Source organism: Trachinotus anak, unplaced genomic scaffold (assembly GCF_046630095.1).
Source record: "Trachinotus anak isolate AG129_WGS33_773 ecotype Australia unplaced genomic scaffold, CSIRO_AGI_Tana_v1 ptg000003l, whole genome shotgun sequence".
NCBI classification, from domain to species: Eukaryota; Metazoa; Chordata; class Actinopteri; order Carangiformes; family Carangidae; genus Trachinotus; species Trachinotus anak.
The window spans coordinates 14,181,454-14,195,146 of NW_027273854.1; the positions used below are offsets into that span (position 1 = coordinate 14,181,454).

General features: G+C 37.5%; 1 protein-coding gene across 2 annotated transcripts; it reads right to left on the reverse strand.

The window, feature by feature from the left end:
* Positions 1-648: 648 nt before the first annotated feature.
* On the reverse strand, positions 649-12,979 carry LOC139618210 (adhesion G protein-coupled receptor E1-like). 2 transcript variants are annotated; one of them, XM_071473951.1, is made up of 22 exons: positions 12,821-12,979; positions 12,355-12,723; positions 11,115-11,246; positions 10,449-10,595; positions 10,086-10,211; positions 9,296-9,439; positions 7,094-7,240; positions 6,852-6,998; positions 6,727-6,764; positions 6,356-6,436; positions 6,063-6,092; positions 5,810-5,972; positions 5,608-5,721; positions 5,330-5,505; positions 4,917-5,126; positions 4,417-4,620; positions 3,986-4,227; positions 3,816-3,882; positions 2,909-3,000; positions 2,471-2,630; positions 2,162-2,218; positions 649-1,887 (listed from the first exon to the last, which is right to left on the reverse strand). In XM_071473951.1, the coding sequence occupies exons 1-22, from the start codon at positions 12,906-12,908 to the stop codon at positions 1,801-1,803; spliced, it is 3,021 nt and encodes a 1,006-aa protein (XP_071330052.1). In that variant the 5' UTR covers positions 12,909-12,979; the 3' UTR covers positions 649-1,800. The 2 variants fall into 2 exon arrangements, with proteins under 2 accessions (XP_071330052.1, XP_071330051.1); XM_071473950.1 differs by having other exon boundaries at positions 649-1,890; positions 12,821-12,978.
* Positions 12,980-13,693: the final 714 nt, after the last annotated feature.

Below are 13,693 nucleotides of genomic sequence, written 5' to 3' on the forward strand. Positions count from 1 at the left end.
GGCTGCAGAAAGAATTGGGAATGATCAGAATGATCAGATAAGTAATTCATTCAAATACAATAAGGATTTCAATTCAGTAGCCCAAGGATAGCCATGCAAAGTGTCCCAATGATGTATCTTTTCAGTGAGTCTCTGGTCAGACATCTTCACAAGTCTATTCCAAAGCTCAATGGCGAGAAGTGAAGTAAATTTATAGGCTACCAAAAACAAATCAAATAGCTCTGTGATGTACAGTGTTACAATATTCACAGAAACCCCAAACACTAGAAGCATAATTAGACATTGATTTTTACAACCAGTGTCTTCTAAGTGCAGTTAAGTGCACCCAGTTTATGCATACCAAGGTACGAGTTGATAAGGGAGTAAAAGGAAAAGAGGACATTTTTTATTTCATCTGTTTCCCAAATTTCCACAGGCCGTTTCAGCAGGTTCCATAATCTGCAAACCCAGTCACTCCACTGTGGTTCTGCTGATAACTGGTCACTCTTCATTATCCTCTTTGTGGATAAGACAGACGACATCTGCTACCTAGAGGTTGTGATTAAAAGCTACAGCCTTGAGGAAGACATTTGCAATGAACAAAGCTATTTGTTCTCTGTATATAGTAGATCTTAAATGTTTACACAAATCACAAATTTTACTTTATAGTAGTGTAAGCAGTGATATATATTTATTTGAATATTTGAGGAGAATCAGCAAAGAGTAACATATACAGCAATTCAGATGACAGCAATAGAAATCCCAAAGAAAAACTCAGCAATTGGCTAATTCTGCCACTGTGATACTGACTAATGTGCATTATCCCTAAAAATAAACTGCTAAAATAAACAGATTTTAATTTCAAGGACATAAGGGCTATTATAGAGGAAAGTGGCTTGCTTCCAAAAGTGAAGTGCACATTAGTGTTGCCTTCCAAAGATGATAAACAGCACTAAGGAAAGTTTTATTTTGTTCTGTAATACATACAGCACATATATTTAATAGAGACCTCACAGATAAAGAGGTGTATGTGAATATGTTTTTGTGCCCAATGTATGTTATCCGAATTAGTGTGAGATGTTGCTGTGATGTAAATGACAGAATACACTTGGCCTTGTCTGCCCCTTGAATTTGTCTTGTAAAGTCTGACACACGTCAAAGTGTCCCAGCTCTCATGTAAATGTAATACAAATGGAAAGAGAAAGAAACAACTCAGACACAAATGTTTTTACTAGGCAGAATATTTGTGTTTTTTTAGACTGTGACTAACTGAAGGTGCAGGCAGTAGCATGTTTGTGAAGGCTCCCACACCCAAGCAAATGAATTAGGAGAGATGGTGACAATTTCAACAAGTCTTCCCAGTGTTATATAACACTGTGAGGACTTCAAATATTATAGGCCCTGCTTAATTAATATTCAGTCTGTGCTACATTAGTCAATTGAAGGGAATTTATTGTAAGTTACAATGACACTGTGTAGAAATCATCACAAAACCAGCAGATGTCCAAAACCTTTCAAATATGTAGTGTATGACTGTTAAACAGCTACATGAGATACATCTCAATTGTATTCACCATAATAATATTAACTGATGGCCTTAACACAAACTGAACTGTTGTTTTGTGCAACTAGTAAAAGCTACATAAACAAAACTATAGGAGAAGGATTGCACTTTAGCACTCAGAGTCCTTAGACCAGAACTACGAGACAGAGACCATGACACATTCTGTGTTGAAATACATGCCACCTTTTGCATTCATGAAACCATAATTTATAAAAACATAAATAATAAGTTTTCTCACTGTTGTTCTGTTTACTTCATCAGGACAACTCATCCTTCTTTCCTTCATCTGTCTCTTCCTTGGGCTTGTCCAAGTCCTCAGAGACTGAAGGTGCATCTGTATCTTTCTGCTGAAACAAATTATTATCATCAGTATTAATGTTGCTGAAATTGATAAACAGTCTTTGCATAAACCAAATGTTCAAAGTCTGCACTGTCTACACCTGTGGTCTGTAAATACATTTATTAGAGATGCTTAGTAGGCAATTTAAGTTTGCACACTTATCAAAAATACAGCTTTTTAAAATAAATTAATGTTTTATATCTAATTAAGATTTAAAAAATTATAGGACTGAAGATTTCCAGGACTGCTTGAGATAATCTGTATTTCCAGGGACCTACCACATTTCTGTCTTTTCCGAAAGAGCATGTCAACCATTTAATGTACTCCTCTCGCACCTGGAATACACAAATCATCAAATGAATTCTATACAGAATATATGCAAAAATACAGAAAAAACAAACTTCAAACCAAACCATTACACAAAAAGTAGTGCTACATCATCTACATGACACACCATAAAATGAGTACTGTAACAAATGCAGCTTAGCATTCAATTCATACCCTCTTTATAATATTAGTATTAGCCTAATTAAATGAGATGCTGTGAGAGTTAAGGAAAAGTTGAGATTGATGTAGCTAAAGACAACCTCCTTATTGAGCAGACAGTGGACGATGAAGAGGAATGTGCCCTGCTGGGAGTTGAGGAAAATGAAGAGGACCTGAAAGAAAAGGTTTGTCTGGTACAGGCCCAGAATCCAGGTACAGCCCAGTATGACAAACTGGGCCAGGATCTTGAACACAATCAACCTGAAAAAAAATGGAAATGTAAAGTTTTTATCTTGAGAATGTTGAAGTCTCTAAAGATAGATGGGCACTGAGTACAGTATCTTTGACATTCTCATTATGTTTACACCGAGAAAATGTTTCTAACAATGTGGCCAACTGTGACCACACTTTCAGTCCTATCAAGTACATTCAGACATTCATTGATACTGTGTGTCGTTATATGTACACCTTCAACCTCCCTGAAAACACACAATTCTACTCGAACAGTTTAATCCAGACACAGTCTTGACCACTCTTACCTGGTGTCTTTGGATTGAGAAACATCACTTTTCATGTTGGCCAAGGTCGGTCTCAGACTCCACAGAGTGGCACAGAACAACATCCAGTTACACTTTAAGAGAAAAGACACAGAGGTCCGAGCTGAAATCATACAGCATATGATGTGGAAAAAAAACATTAGCAAATACTTCGTGAAATAACCAACCTAAAACTTCTCCAAAAATTCCTGTGACTTTGTTTCAAGCACCATTTAGCTAACTATCAAGGTGTCCTGAGTGAAAGTTTTTGGTTTTATCAATTCGATCCACCCCAACCCTGCTCCTACTATGAACTTTGCCGCTTTTTACACCATTATATCACCTGACTAACTCTTTCGATCCTGTCATAATTACTCAGGCCGCTAGAGGTCACCTAACAACAAAACATAGCTATGGGTCGTAATAAGCGGCTTACACAGACAATCTACATTTTTAGTTTACACTGCATTTGGATGGTCTTCATCATTAATCCAGCAGGGCATTTAGAGAACTTCAAGGGGGATATTTTATATCACCTTTAAAGATATTTTTTTTGTGGGCATTTTTTGCCTTTATTGACAGGACAGTAGAGAGTGACAGGAAAGGGGAAGAGAAAGACACGCAGGAAAGAGTCGGGCCGGTTGGGAGTCAAACCAGCACTCGCCTGCTAAGAGCATCATGTCGTACACGCCCTAACCACTCCGCCATCGGGCCACTCCTTTTGTATCACCTTTAACATGTCCAACAACAGTATTTAGTCAAAATTTAGTCTTAAGATACATGTGTTGGCTCTTTTTTTTCTGGGTTTTCAGTCTTCCAAAAATTAATCTAGACAAGTTAAAGTTAGAAAACACCAGGTGGTTGTATTTGAAATGGATGTGATATAATTGCTAATATGCAATATACTCACTCCAAGGATAAAAATCACAGGGCCTGTTAAAGCCCAGTTGAAGTTGCGCTTTCTAGAGAGCCAGCACCTGCAATAGAATCCAACAAAAAAACAATCCTTTCAACCTAGATGCACATCAGACATATAGGAGAATTTGCAAAAGTACATGGGTAATTATTCGTGCTACTCACACTTCTGCCTCAGTAGCACCATATCCATCAGAATACACCAGTGCAGAAATACCCACAATCACAAATGGAACCCCATAGCCAACCAGATAGAGAGCCGGTTTAGGGAGGCCATCTCTCTGGATGACCTGCACCTTGGAGAGTCTTCGGACCAGCAGGTGGAGCTGCAGGGCCTCCAGCAGCATCCACACAAAACTTGCGACAACTAAGAAGTGGAGAAGCCCAGCCATGACAGTGCAGGCCAGCTGTGGAAACATGTCAGAGGAATCTTGAAATGAATAAATATGTTTTCTTCTTGCATTTATGCTCCAAACTTCACATACAATTGTAAACTCTTAGCACTAGTTTGGTCACATTTAATGCACGTGTCAGGGCCCATTTAGTGTTTTTTTTTCAAAGCAAAAACAGCAATCTGCATCTTAATCCCACTGTACCTCATGTTCAACATATCTGTCATTCCACAGCAGCAGTAGATGAGACAAAGCGAGGCTGATACAGAGGTGAAGACGGGCCGTGTTGTTGATCTTGGGGTTCCAGCTACACAGGAGGAAGGTGAGGATGGCCAATGCAAAGAAGAATAATCCGACAATCACACACACCCGGTTGAGCCACTCTAAGAAAGGATCCTCTGGTGGAGGCTGAAAAGCAAAAGGACACACACAAAGAGAGATGCACAGGTTCTGATCAACCTGAACTTATGTCTGCAACTGTGTTGTCACCTGGGTATATGCTAGTAGGTTACTCTAAGTATGTACATTACTGCAGACCATAACCTACCATATCCCTGTTTGCCAAATCATGTGGTCTGAGTGTAATGGTATCTGACAAAATATGCAAATACGTGAAGCCCAGTGTGTGTGTGTAACTCAACATTGGTTAGGATTTGGATTAGGATTGGTTACCATTTTGCCATGCACATAGAAATCTGTTATACCTCCCCAATCTGCATGATGAGGGCAAAGGTAGACAGGTGAGAGCAGCTGCACACTGTGTAGTTTTCATCAGAGTATGCAACCCAACAACCCTCCACTGACCAACGCAGAGTCTCCCCCTCTTTTCCTCCAACATCCTTTTGTTGTTCTTCGTTGTTCTTGCGTTTGTCTTCCCAGTACACACACGTCACTATTCCAGATTCAGGTACTTTCTGAGAAACAAAGACAAAAACAGAGTTTATATATATATATATATATATATATATATATATATATATATATATATATATATATATATATATATATAATCGGAAAAAAAAATTATCTATATATATTTATAAATATAGATTATTATTATTATTTTCCGATGGATGGATGCAAATGTGTACTCTCATTAGTTTGGTAGATGCTGCACCTTCTTATGTTGGATGGTAAAGTTGACAGGTTCAGTGAGGTTGGTGTTGTTTACTGACGGTAATATTACAGTGAAAACATCCGAGTACATCTCTGTCTTGTTCTCTGTTTGGAAGTATTGATGACTAAGAAGACTCTCCATCCCATTCAGTGTCATGAAGGCAGCTGCTGCTGAACCTGGGAGTGTCCACAGCACAAAAAAAATGCACTAACGTGAATGAATGAAGCTATGTTTGAGTTCAATGATACAGTAGTATTCGTTATCACTATCTCTCAAACCATTGTTGGCACTGGCTAGAGCCTGCAAGTTGATTTCCATGGTTTGTCCTTTGGAGAAGAGGGGGACGCTCCTGTTATCATGACTCCCTGGACCAATGGCCAGTAGGCTTAAATCTTGCAAATGGATAAGAATTCAAGCGAGTTAATTTAATATTCAATGAGAATTCAAATGTAATCTGCATTATAGGGGAACTTCTCTTACCCACTGTTGAAGTCTGCACTGCTTTTTTGGTTTGGTTTTCAGTTGGTGCAACCATTGCAGAAACTAGGCGGTCTGAGATACCCAAGATGACGCTGCCGGTGTCCCCATCTCCTTCACTACTCACCTTGATTGATTTCGCCTGTTGTCCAACACCTGACACTTCCTGCAAGAATTGAAGTTTTTGAAATGAATAAGTAACTAGATAAAAATATATCATAAGATATGATATAAAGCTTTAATTTTATTTGAATACCATAGTTGCAGCAAAGCTGTTTGCCACTGTCTGCAAAAGCATAAAAGGGAAAAGGCATTAGGTGGTCATCAGTCAATCACATGACAAAACATTGTTAGATTAACAGTTAGGGACTACATTTAAAACAAAGCATGCTATCAATTTCCCTCTAGCTAGTAATGTTAAGTCTAAATTAAAGTAAGTATGTTTAAATTAACCACAGTCACAGTAAAAAATAATAAACTTAGTTATTTGTTTCTATTACTTGATACTGAGAGCAGCCATTGCTTCCAACACTCGTGTTTTCTACATACCGCTTCTGGTAAGATGACGCCTGTGTTGTTCTTAAGTTCTTCATCCATTTTGATTAGGAAAGCTCGCTCTTTTGTCTGACCCTGCAATAAATGTGTGTGTTGAGTGTGTTGAGTATTTGTTTACTGTACTACACTGTATGCAGACATTTTTATATTAAAAGAAAGGTACAGTCTAGTTTTATGTAATCTCCAAGTTTTCTTTGCACAATTACAAGATGTCTTTTTTCATGGAACTAGATTTCTTTCACTGAAAACCCTAAAACATTGCAGCTGTATTTGAGTGGAACTGGGATATTCATTTGAACAATGTCATGCATTACATGGTTAATGATATTAGCCACCTTTAAAAGTAAAATGTCAGTAAATCTTACCTTTGGAGGTACTATTTTGCCTAGAATATCTTGAAGATCTGTCAGTAATTTAGAAAAAAAATTGTACATTAACATCTTTACATTTTTATATATCTTTAATTGTACTTAAACTTGACTTTTCTCACTTTGACAAAATGAGATGCCCATCTTCCACAAGATTCCTGTTGAAGGATAGAATCCATCTGGACAGGAACAATAGAAGGTGCCTGGCACATTTGTGCACACAGTTTGTTTACCACATATACCAGGTGTCTCGCTACACTCATCTATATCTGTAAAGGAGAGCGGAAACCTGGGTCATTTGATCCATATATATCCAAATAGCAGAACAGTGTATGTTACGGAGATACCGAACACAAGCACACACCTGTGCATGGGTTAGCAACGCTCGCTATAATGTCTGGGTTGTTCACCCGATAACCAGGGAAGCAGGTGCAGAAGTAGGATCCAATTGAATTTGTGCAGTTGGAATTAGGTCCACAGATGGTAGCATTTTTGACACACTCATCAACATCTGTAAAAAAAAAAAAAACATAAATGAAACTTGAAGGTCACTGAAAGAGTGCATACCTCTGCAAAGGCCAAACAACAGACACCAAAGAGAAATTTAAATTCATAGTAAATTATTAAATTATCTGTATCTGCCCAGATATTTAATGGGTTCTTCCACAGCCTATGGCCCATTCCGCCACTAAGTCTGGTGCAAATTGTTTTGGTACTTTTTGTTTAATCCTGCTGACAAAGAAACAGACACGGGTGATAACATAACCTCCTTGGCAGAAGTAAAAACTCAGAGTGATGGCAAATTAAAGGAAAAACCAACATAAAGTGTCTTAATAAGGTGATGCCACCACATACCACCAGGACAGCTTCAACACAACTTGGCATTGATGCTACAAGAATCAAGAACTCTCCTGGAGGGATGGAGCACCATTCTTCCAAAAGATATTCTCTCATTGTTGTGATGTTTTGATGATGGTGATGGAGAGCTCATATGATTCACATCATTTTCATGCTCATCAAACCATTCAGTGACCCCTTGTGCCCTAGAGATGGGAGTTCTCTAATCAGGATAGAAAGGCTTCATCACAGAATAAAAGTGTTCAGATGTTGTATTGATTTGCAGTGACTATTCCTTCTGGAGAAGGTTAACCTTCCTGACTCATCGTCTGGTCTGTAGTTGAAGCACAGAGACATGGGAACATCAGTCTCGAGGAGTCGTAGCATTTATTTACTAACAGCCTCCTCTCTCTCTCTCTCTCTCTCTCTCTCGCTACACACACAACCTAAGTACTGATCTATACCTGAAAGCAGCTGTTCTTCTCCTGTAACAATATTCTGACTCAAACTTCTCGAACTTACTGCAGACCTAAAAAAGAGATGATCAATCTGTGTAATTTGCTAATTTTCTTGCTAATGCTGCCTCTTAATGCCTTGCCTGCTTGCCTGGCACACTTGGGTAGTAGGGATAGACACACCACCTGATCACTTTTATCCTGCTCTCCGCTAGCCAAACTCCTGCCTTTGTCAATGGGACATGGTCACAACCCCGAAAATGACAGAAATGATAGATACAATACCCTACTGCCACCACAATTGGGCAGTAAATTACATGATGGATGCAAACAGGCATCAGATCCTTTATGTGACAGAAAGCTGTTTTGAGATCAGATGTATAGAGAGATATCACTTCAACTTCAATACCGTTCTAATGTCTTTTTTTTTTTTTTAGCTTTAACCAGACAAGCACTGCTTGCCTTGCTTGACCTGATGGCACGCCACTGCTAAGGAGACAAGTGGACCCAAAACCATACCATCTTGTCCTGCACTGACAATCTCAGTCACTCAAGTTGCGCCTCTGTTTTTCTTCACATATATTGAAACAGTGGCCAGTTGAGCAGCGTTTGTGACTGAAGCTCCTGTTATCTGTGCCCCAACAATGAACCCTCTTTCAAAGTCACCTAGACCTTTTCCCTGTTGCCATTTTGAGACAAAATCAGAATGAACCGGGCCAGCTCAGCATTTTATATATACCACAGAGCATGATTGGATGTCAACTGCCTAATTGTATCATGCAGTGTGTCTGTGTGGAAGCATCTGCTTCTGGTATGTTTCTCAACTTATTCAGATTTTTCCCTATAATTTTTCACCTGCATTTCACCTCCATCTGTACATTAAACATGTTAAATTATTGTCTATTAGGCTATAAAAGTTTTAAGTTAATCTTTCCACAACTTCCCAGTTTTGGCAATACAAGTCAAAATTTACAATTACAGTGTTTTATCTGTTTGGCTTTAGCCATACCATGCAGTAAAAGACTTGTAGAAACCTTTATGTTCATTTGGTATAAATCAGCACTGTACAGGTTAGGTATAGCTGTCTCCTGGTGTACTGGACACCTAGTTTCCCACACCAATAAAGACAATGAAACACCTTAATAAGGTCTCCAACAAAAGTTTTGTCCTTTGCCTAGACATTAATTCCTTAAATCTTTAAACACTAAGCACAAACAGTTATCCATGCACAGAGAATCAACTCTTAGGTCTGTTATGGTGGTGTGTGCAAATACCAATGCAGGCGTTGGTCTCGCTGGGTTCTTTGGCTGGTTCAGTTGGTTCGTAACCCAGAAGACATTCACAGACATAAGTGCCAGGTGTGTTGTTGCAGAGAGAATCAGGACCACAGACAGTTGAGTTGAAACATTCATCAATATCTGTGGAGGGGACAGTTATGCTAAGTGACAATGTTCTCAAAAGGACACCATGCAAATTACATTTGCCTGTTAAGGTGTGTTGGTACTACAGGGACTTTCCATGGGCATTAGTTTTAGGAAAATTTAATTTCTTGGACCTTTTGGTGGAAAGGCACCTTTAGATTATGTACTGTCAAATTCCCTCTTTATCTCAAATAAATACCCAAAAGCCAACCCCTTGCAGATATAAAGTCATTATTTTATTTTACTGCCAAAGTCTGTAGTTGTTGAAGTCTGTGACGAAAATGACTAACTAATTTACGATTTGTGAATGCAGTCCACTGTACCTCCCAAGCCTGTTGCTTGTATCATAATATAACTGGCCTTCAGAGTTAAGTGCTGTTTGTTTGCCTATGTTGTGTTGCATGTTGATGCTCCAAAATGTTTTAATTGATTTTAATCATATTATTTTTTTTTGTAGTCTTAAGTGAATTATCAATACTTGAAGAGCTCATCATTTTTTTGAGAACTAAATGGTTCATTGTGGATTATCCCTTGCTCAGTACATATTACACTTCAGTATAGTCAAGTGTAGTATAGTTTAGCACAGCATAGCACAGCATATAATAGCATAGCATAGCATAGGATAGTATAGTATAGCACAGACCTTGGCAAATAGGGGTTGCATCAGGCACAACATGGAAGCCGTCATGGCACACACATACAAAACTTCCTGGGTTGTTATGGCAGTCCCCATTATCTCCACAGATTTTGTCAAGACATTCATCAATATCTATAGAATGCAATTCACAACAGACTCTTATCACACTTTGAACAATTTTTGCAATTTAGCATTTTGCATTTTACGTAAAGTAATTTAAACAAAGATAGAGTGGACAGAGAGGTCTATAAAGGCAAAAAAAAAAACCCAAAAAACAACTGGAGTCTCAACTTATATGGCCCAAATGTGCCACTGCAGCTCAGCAGAAAGATACATTACTTTGAGATCAACAGTGAGACAAAATAGTACCCAAGCATTCGTTGGACTTTCCAGGTGGTAATGTTGGATCTGTTGTATTGAATCCATCCAGACAGGAACAGATATGTGCTCCCATGATGTTTGTACAGTTGGAATTAGAACCACAAATTCCTGCAGTCCTCTGGCACTCATCAATGTCTGACAAGATACATTACAGACAGAATTTTAAAGAAACTACACTCCAAAAAACTGCATAGTTCAAGAGCACATGGGGCCTTGTGGTGTACTTTATGCTTGGGAGTAACATTATATTAAAGGACTGTACATGGTCATTATCACTGTATACACTGGGGATGTCTGTTATTTTCTTGACAATGTTCCCACTGTAATTGGGTACAGTCTAGATGCTATAGACCTATAGTACTATAAAACTGTCTATGCACATCATGAAAATCATAGCGTAACCATCCATAATTGCAGCTAGTTATGACATTATGGATGTCTAATTTTAAACAAGTCATTTTGTATTTTGTTGTCAATGTGTTCTTTAATCATAAAATACTGAGCTTGAAAGTCTAAATTCAAGCAGCTGTCTCATTAGCATTAAGAAATATCTTCCAACATCAACAGGCCTAGTGATTATAACTTGCACTATAATTACTTGATAACTGCAATTTACACATTTTATTGTGTTAATATGAAATAAAATGTACTTACCAACACAGCCATATGAATCTGGATCAGGTAGGTGGGTTGGGGGGAGTTCATAACCAGAAACACAAACACAGCCCCCATCAGAGCTACACTGAGCCAGTGGTCCACAGGAATCTGACTTACACTCATGATGATCTAAACAGAGATAAAAATGATTATAATAAGATCTAATATGATATAATAATAATAAATAATATGTTGTCTGACATAATTATTGTTTGATATTTAAAATCATGTTTTTATGAACAACAGCAGTTTTATAAAATGACATCCTTTTTGAAAAATAAATAATTACTTCCATATATTATATTATTATATTATAATTTTTCCTGTAAGATCTAAATTAGATTAAAATTCCAATACATCAAACATTTGCTTTTCATTTTGAGTCATATTCTGTGCAATTCTATGCACGCTAGCAAAATTGCTTTTGCTGTTAAATATGCTGAAAACATAGGACTGCAACATTAAGCTGCAACTCACACATCAAGTAACCTATAGTAACATATGGGTGTTGCATATACAGCCTTTAGTGACTCTATCTCCTCTAATCCCTGTGAAACACCACCACTTTATATCAATGTTCTTATGTTCATTTGTACTAAAGAGTCTTAGTATTGACCATCTGGCCTCCATTTATGATCTCTCACCGGAGAATCAATGTATGAGTTTACAATGTTTTTGTTTTTCATTTGTAAGATACTTCCTCCCTACAACATTAATATTTGTAGAGAGTTTAAGAACTCTTAGCTCCTGTTATGTCTAAGTCAGGGATGAAAGTCATTATATCCATTGTGATGATTGAAAGGATCACAGATAAAGGTCAGTAGCAATCAGTGTCCAGTGTAGCAACTTTTGCATTATTAAACACATATCAGAACTTCAACTTTTAGCATTCACTGAAGATGAATTGATCACAATACAATTTTTTTTGTGATTCTCAACTGTACACACATTTGTACCCAAGTTTTTGTGACAGTATAATCAATAACACACACTTTTCCTTATCATGAGCTGGAAATTGAAATCTTGGTTGTCAGAACTGTACGGACACATCCATCACACCAAACTTCTACTATCACCACATTATTTTTTTTACATTAGCTTGTTTTAGTCCCACTGTGAGTATTTGCATTTGAAAACATTCTTATTTCAAAGAAATGTAATGAAACCAAACTTTACATGTTGACAGACAAGTTGAAAAAAAAAAAAAATAGCATTTAAACAATTAGTCACTACTCACAGGTCACGTATCCCGCGTCGTTGTAACCGTGGCTCATTGGTTGATACACATAGAATCCTCCGGGACAGAGGGCCACGTTTACTTTCAAACTAAAGTCACTACAGGTGTGATACCGACCATACGCAGTCACTGATGTTGCGGTCACAGACGTAGTAGTTGGAAGCGCAGAGCTAATATAAATAATCCGCCGTGTGCCACCACGATTGTATATCATACAGTTTCTAATAATTCTATCTCCTCCAATCCCCGTGAAACGCCACCACTTGTTAACCAGCGCTGCGTCGTTTTTGGGAAAGCCAGGGAAGGAAGTAGACGCAAATGCGCGGTTTCGCCACGGTTCCGTTATGTTGCCGTATTCATCACAAGAACCTGCATGAAGGAAAACAATTGTAACAATGATGACTTTATGGTTGTTTAATCATAGATTCAACTTTTTTGCTTTGTCTCAAGTAAACATCATTCATACCAGGAGGAAAACCACTTGTCACAGGGATGACAAGCAAACCTAAAACACAAAGAGACAATGTTATGGAAAATAAAAAATAATAATCCATTTCCTGAAAACAGTTGTATCTCTAATATGGCCCTTAATATTTTAACAGGTTATTATACAGGTTAAATTCTTTATCCCCTCAATATATCAATGAAATACCAGTTGGTGGTGTAGTGTAGATTTAAAGTAGATTTTAGACACATTAGACACATCCAAAATTATAACTACTTCATTGCTTCATGGCCATGAAGTACCAACATTAAATTCAAAGCATGAATTATAACATTTACAAAACATTTATAACATTCTGATGATTTACCAACAGAATGCATCTCTTTAGAGGCAAAAAAAAAAAAAAAAAAAAACTTTGATCAAAAACAGGTCTGAACGTTGTTTTTTCTTCTTAAAAAACGTATTTTCAAACTGAAAAAGAAGAGCACTTTTAAAGTAGATTTTGAATTAGCAATGCAATGAAGCATGAAAACATGAATTCGCTCACCCAGGAGAAATAAAGACGCACAGTAGCTCATTGTGACAGATCCCACATCAAATGTGCTAATCAGGTCTGACTATCCAATGTCTACATCCTAAAATTTGCACAGCACCCAAAAGAATGTTTTTAAAAGGTTTGGTGTGTATGCAAAAAAAAAAAAAAATCCCCAAAAAAACAATGCAAATCTACTTCAAGGAAAGAGAAAAGCTTCACCAAGCACCCCTATTACAGATATGTACCAGATATGTGGTAACAATATATAATAAAACAAGATTTTAATGCTGCCCATACTCACATACTACACTGTGTTGCGTCATTTCGTTGACTGAGTCATGTATGTATTATGCACATAG

Bases quoted from the DNA above. Each gene is read 5' to 3' on its own strand.
- LOC139618210 (XM_071473950.1), bottom strand. From the start codon at position 12,908: ATGGATTATTATTTTTTATTTTCCATAACATTGTCTCTTTGTGTTTTA. The intron at 6,999-7,093 runs GTGTGTGCTTGT...TCTCCTTTACAG, and splicing joins CGTTGCTAACCCATGCACAG to ATATAGATGAGTGTAGCGAG. The intron at 4,621-4,916 runs GTATAACAGATT...TTTGCTTTTCAG, and splicing joins TCATCATGCAGATTGGGGAG to CCTCCACCAGAGGATCCTTT.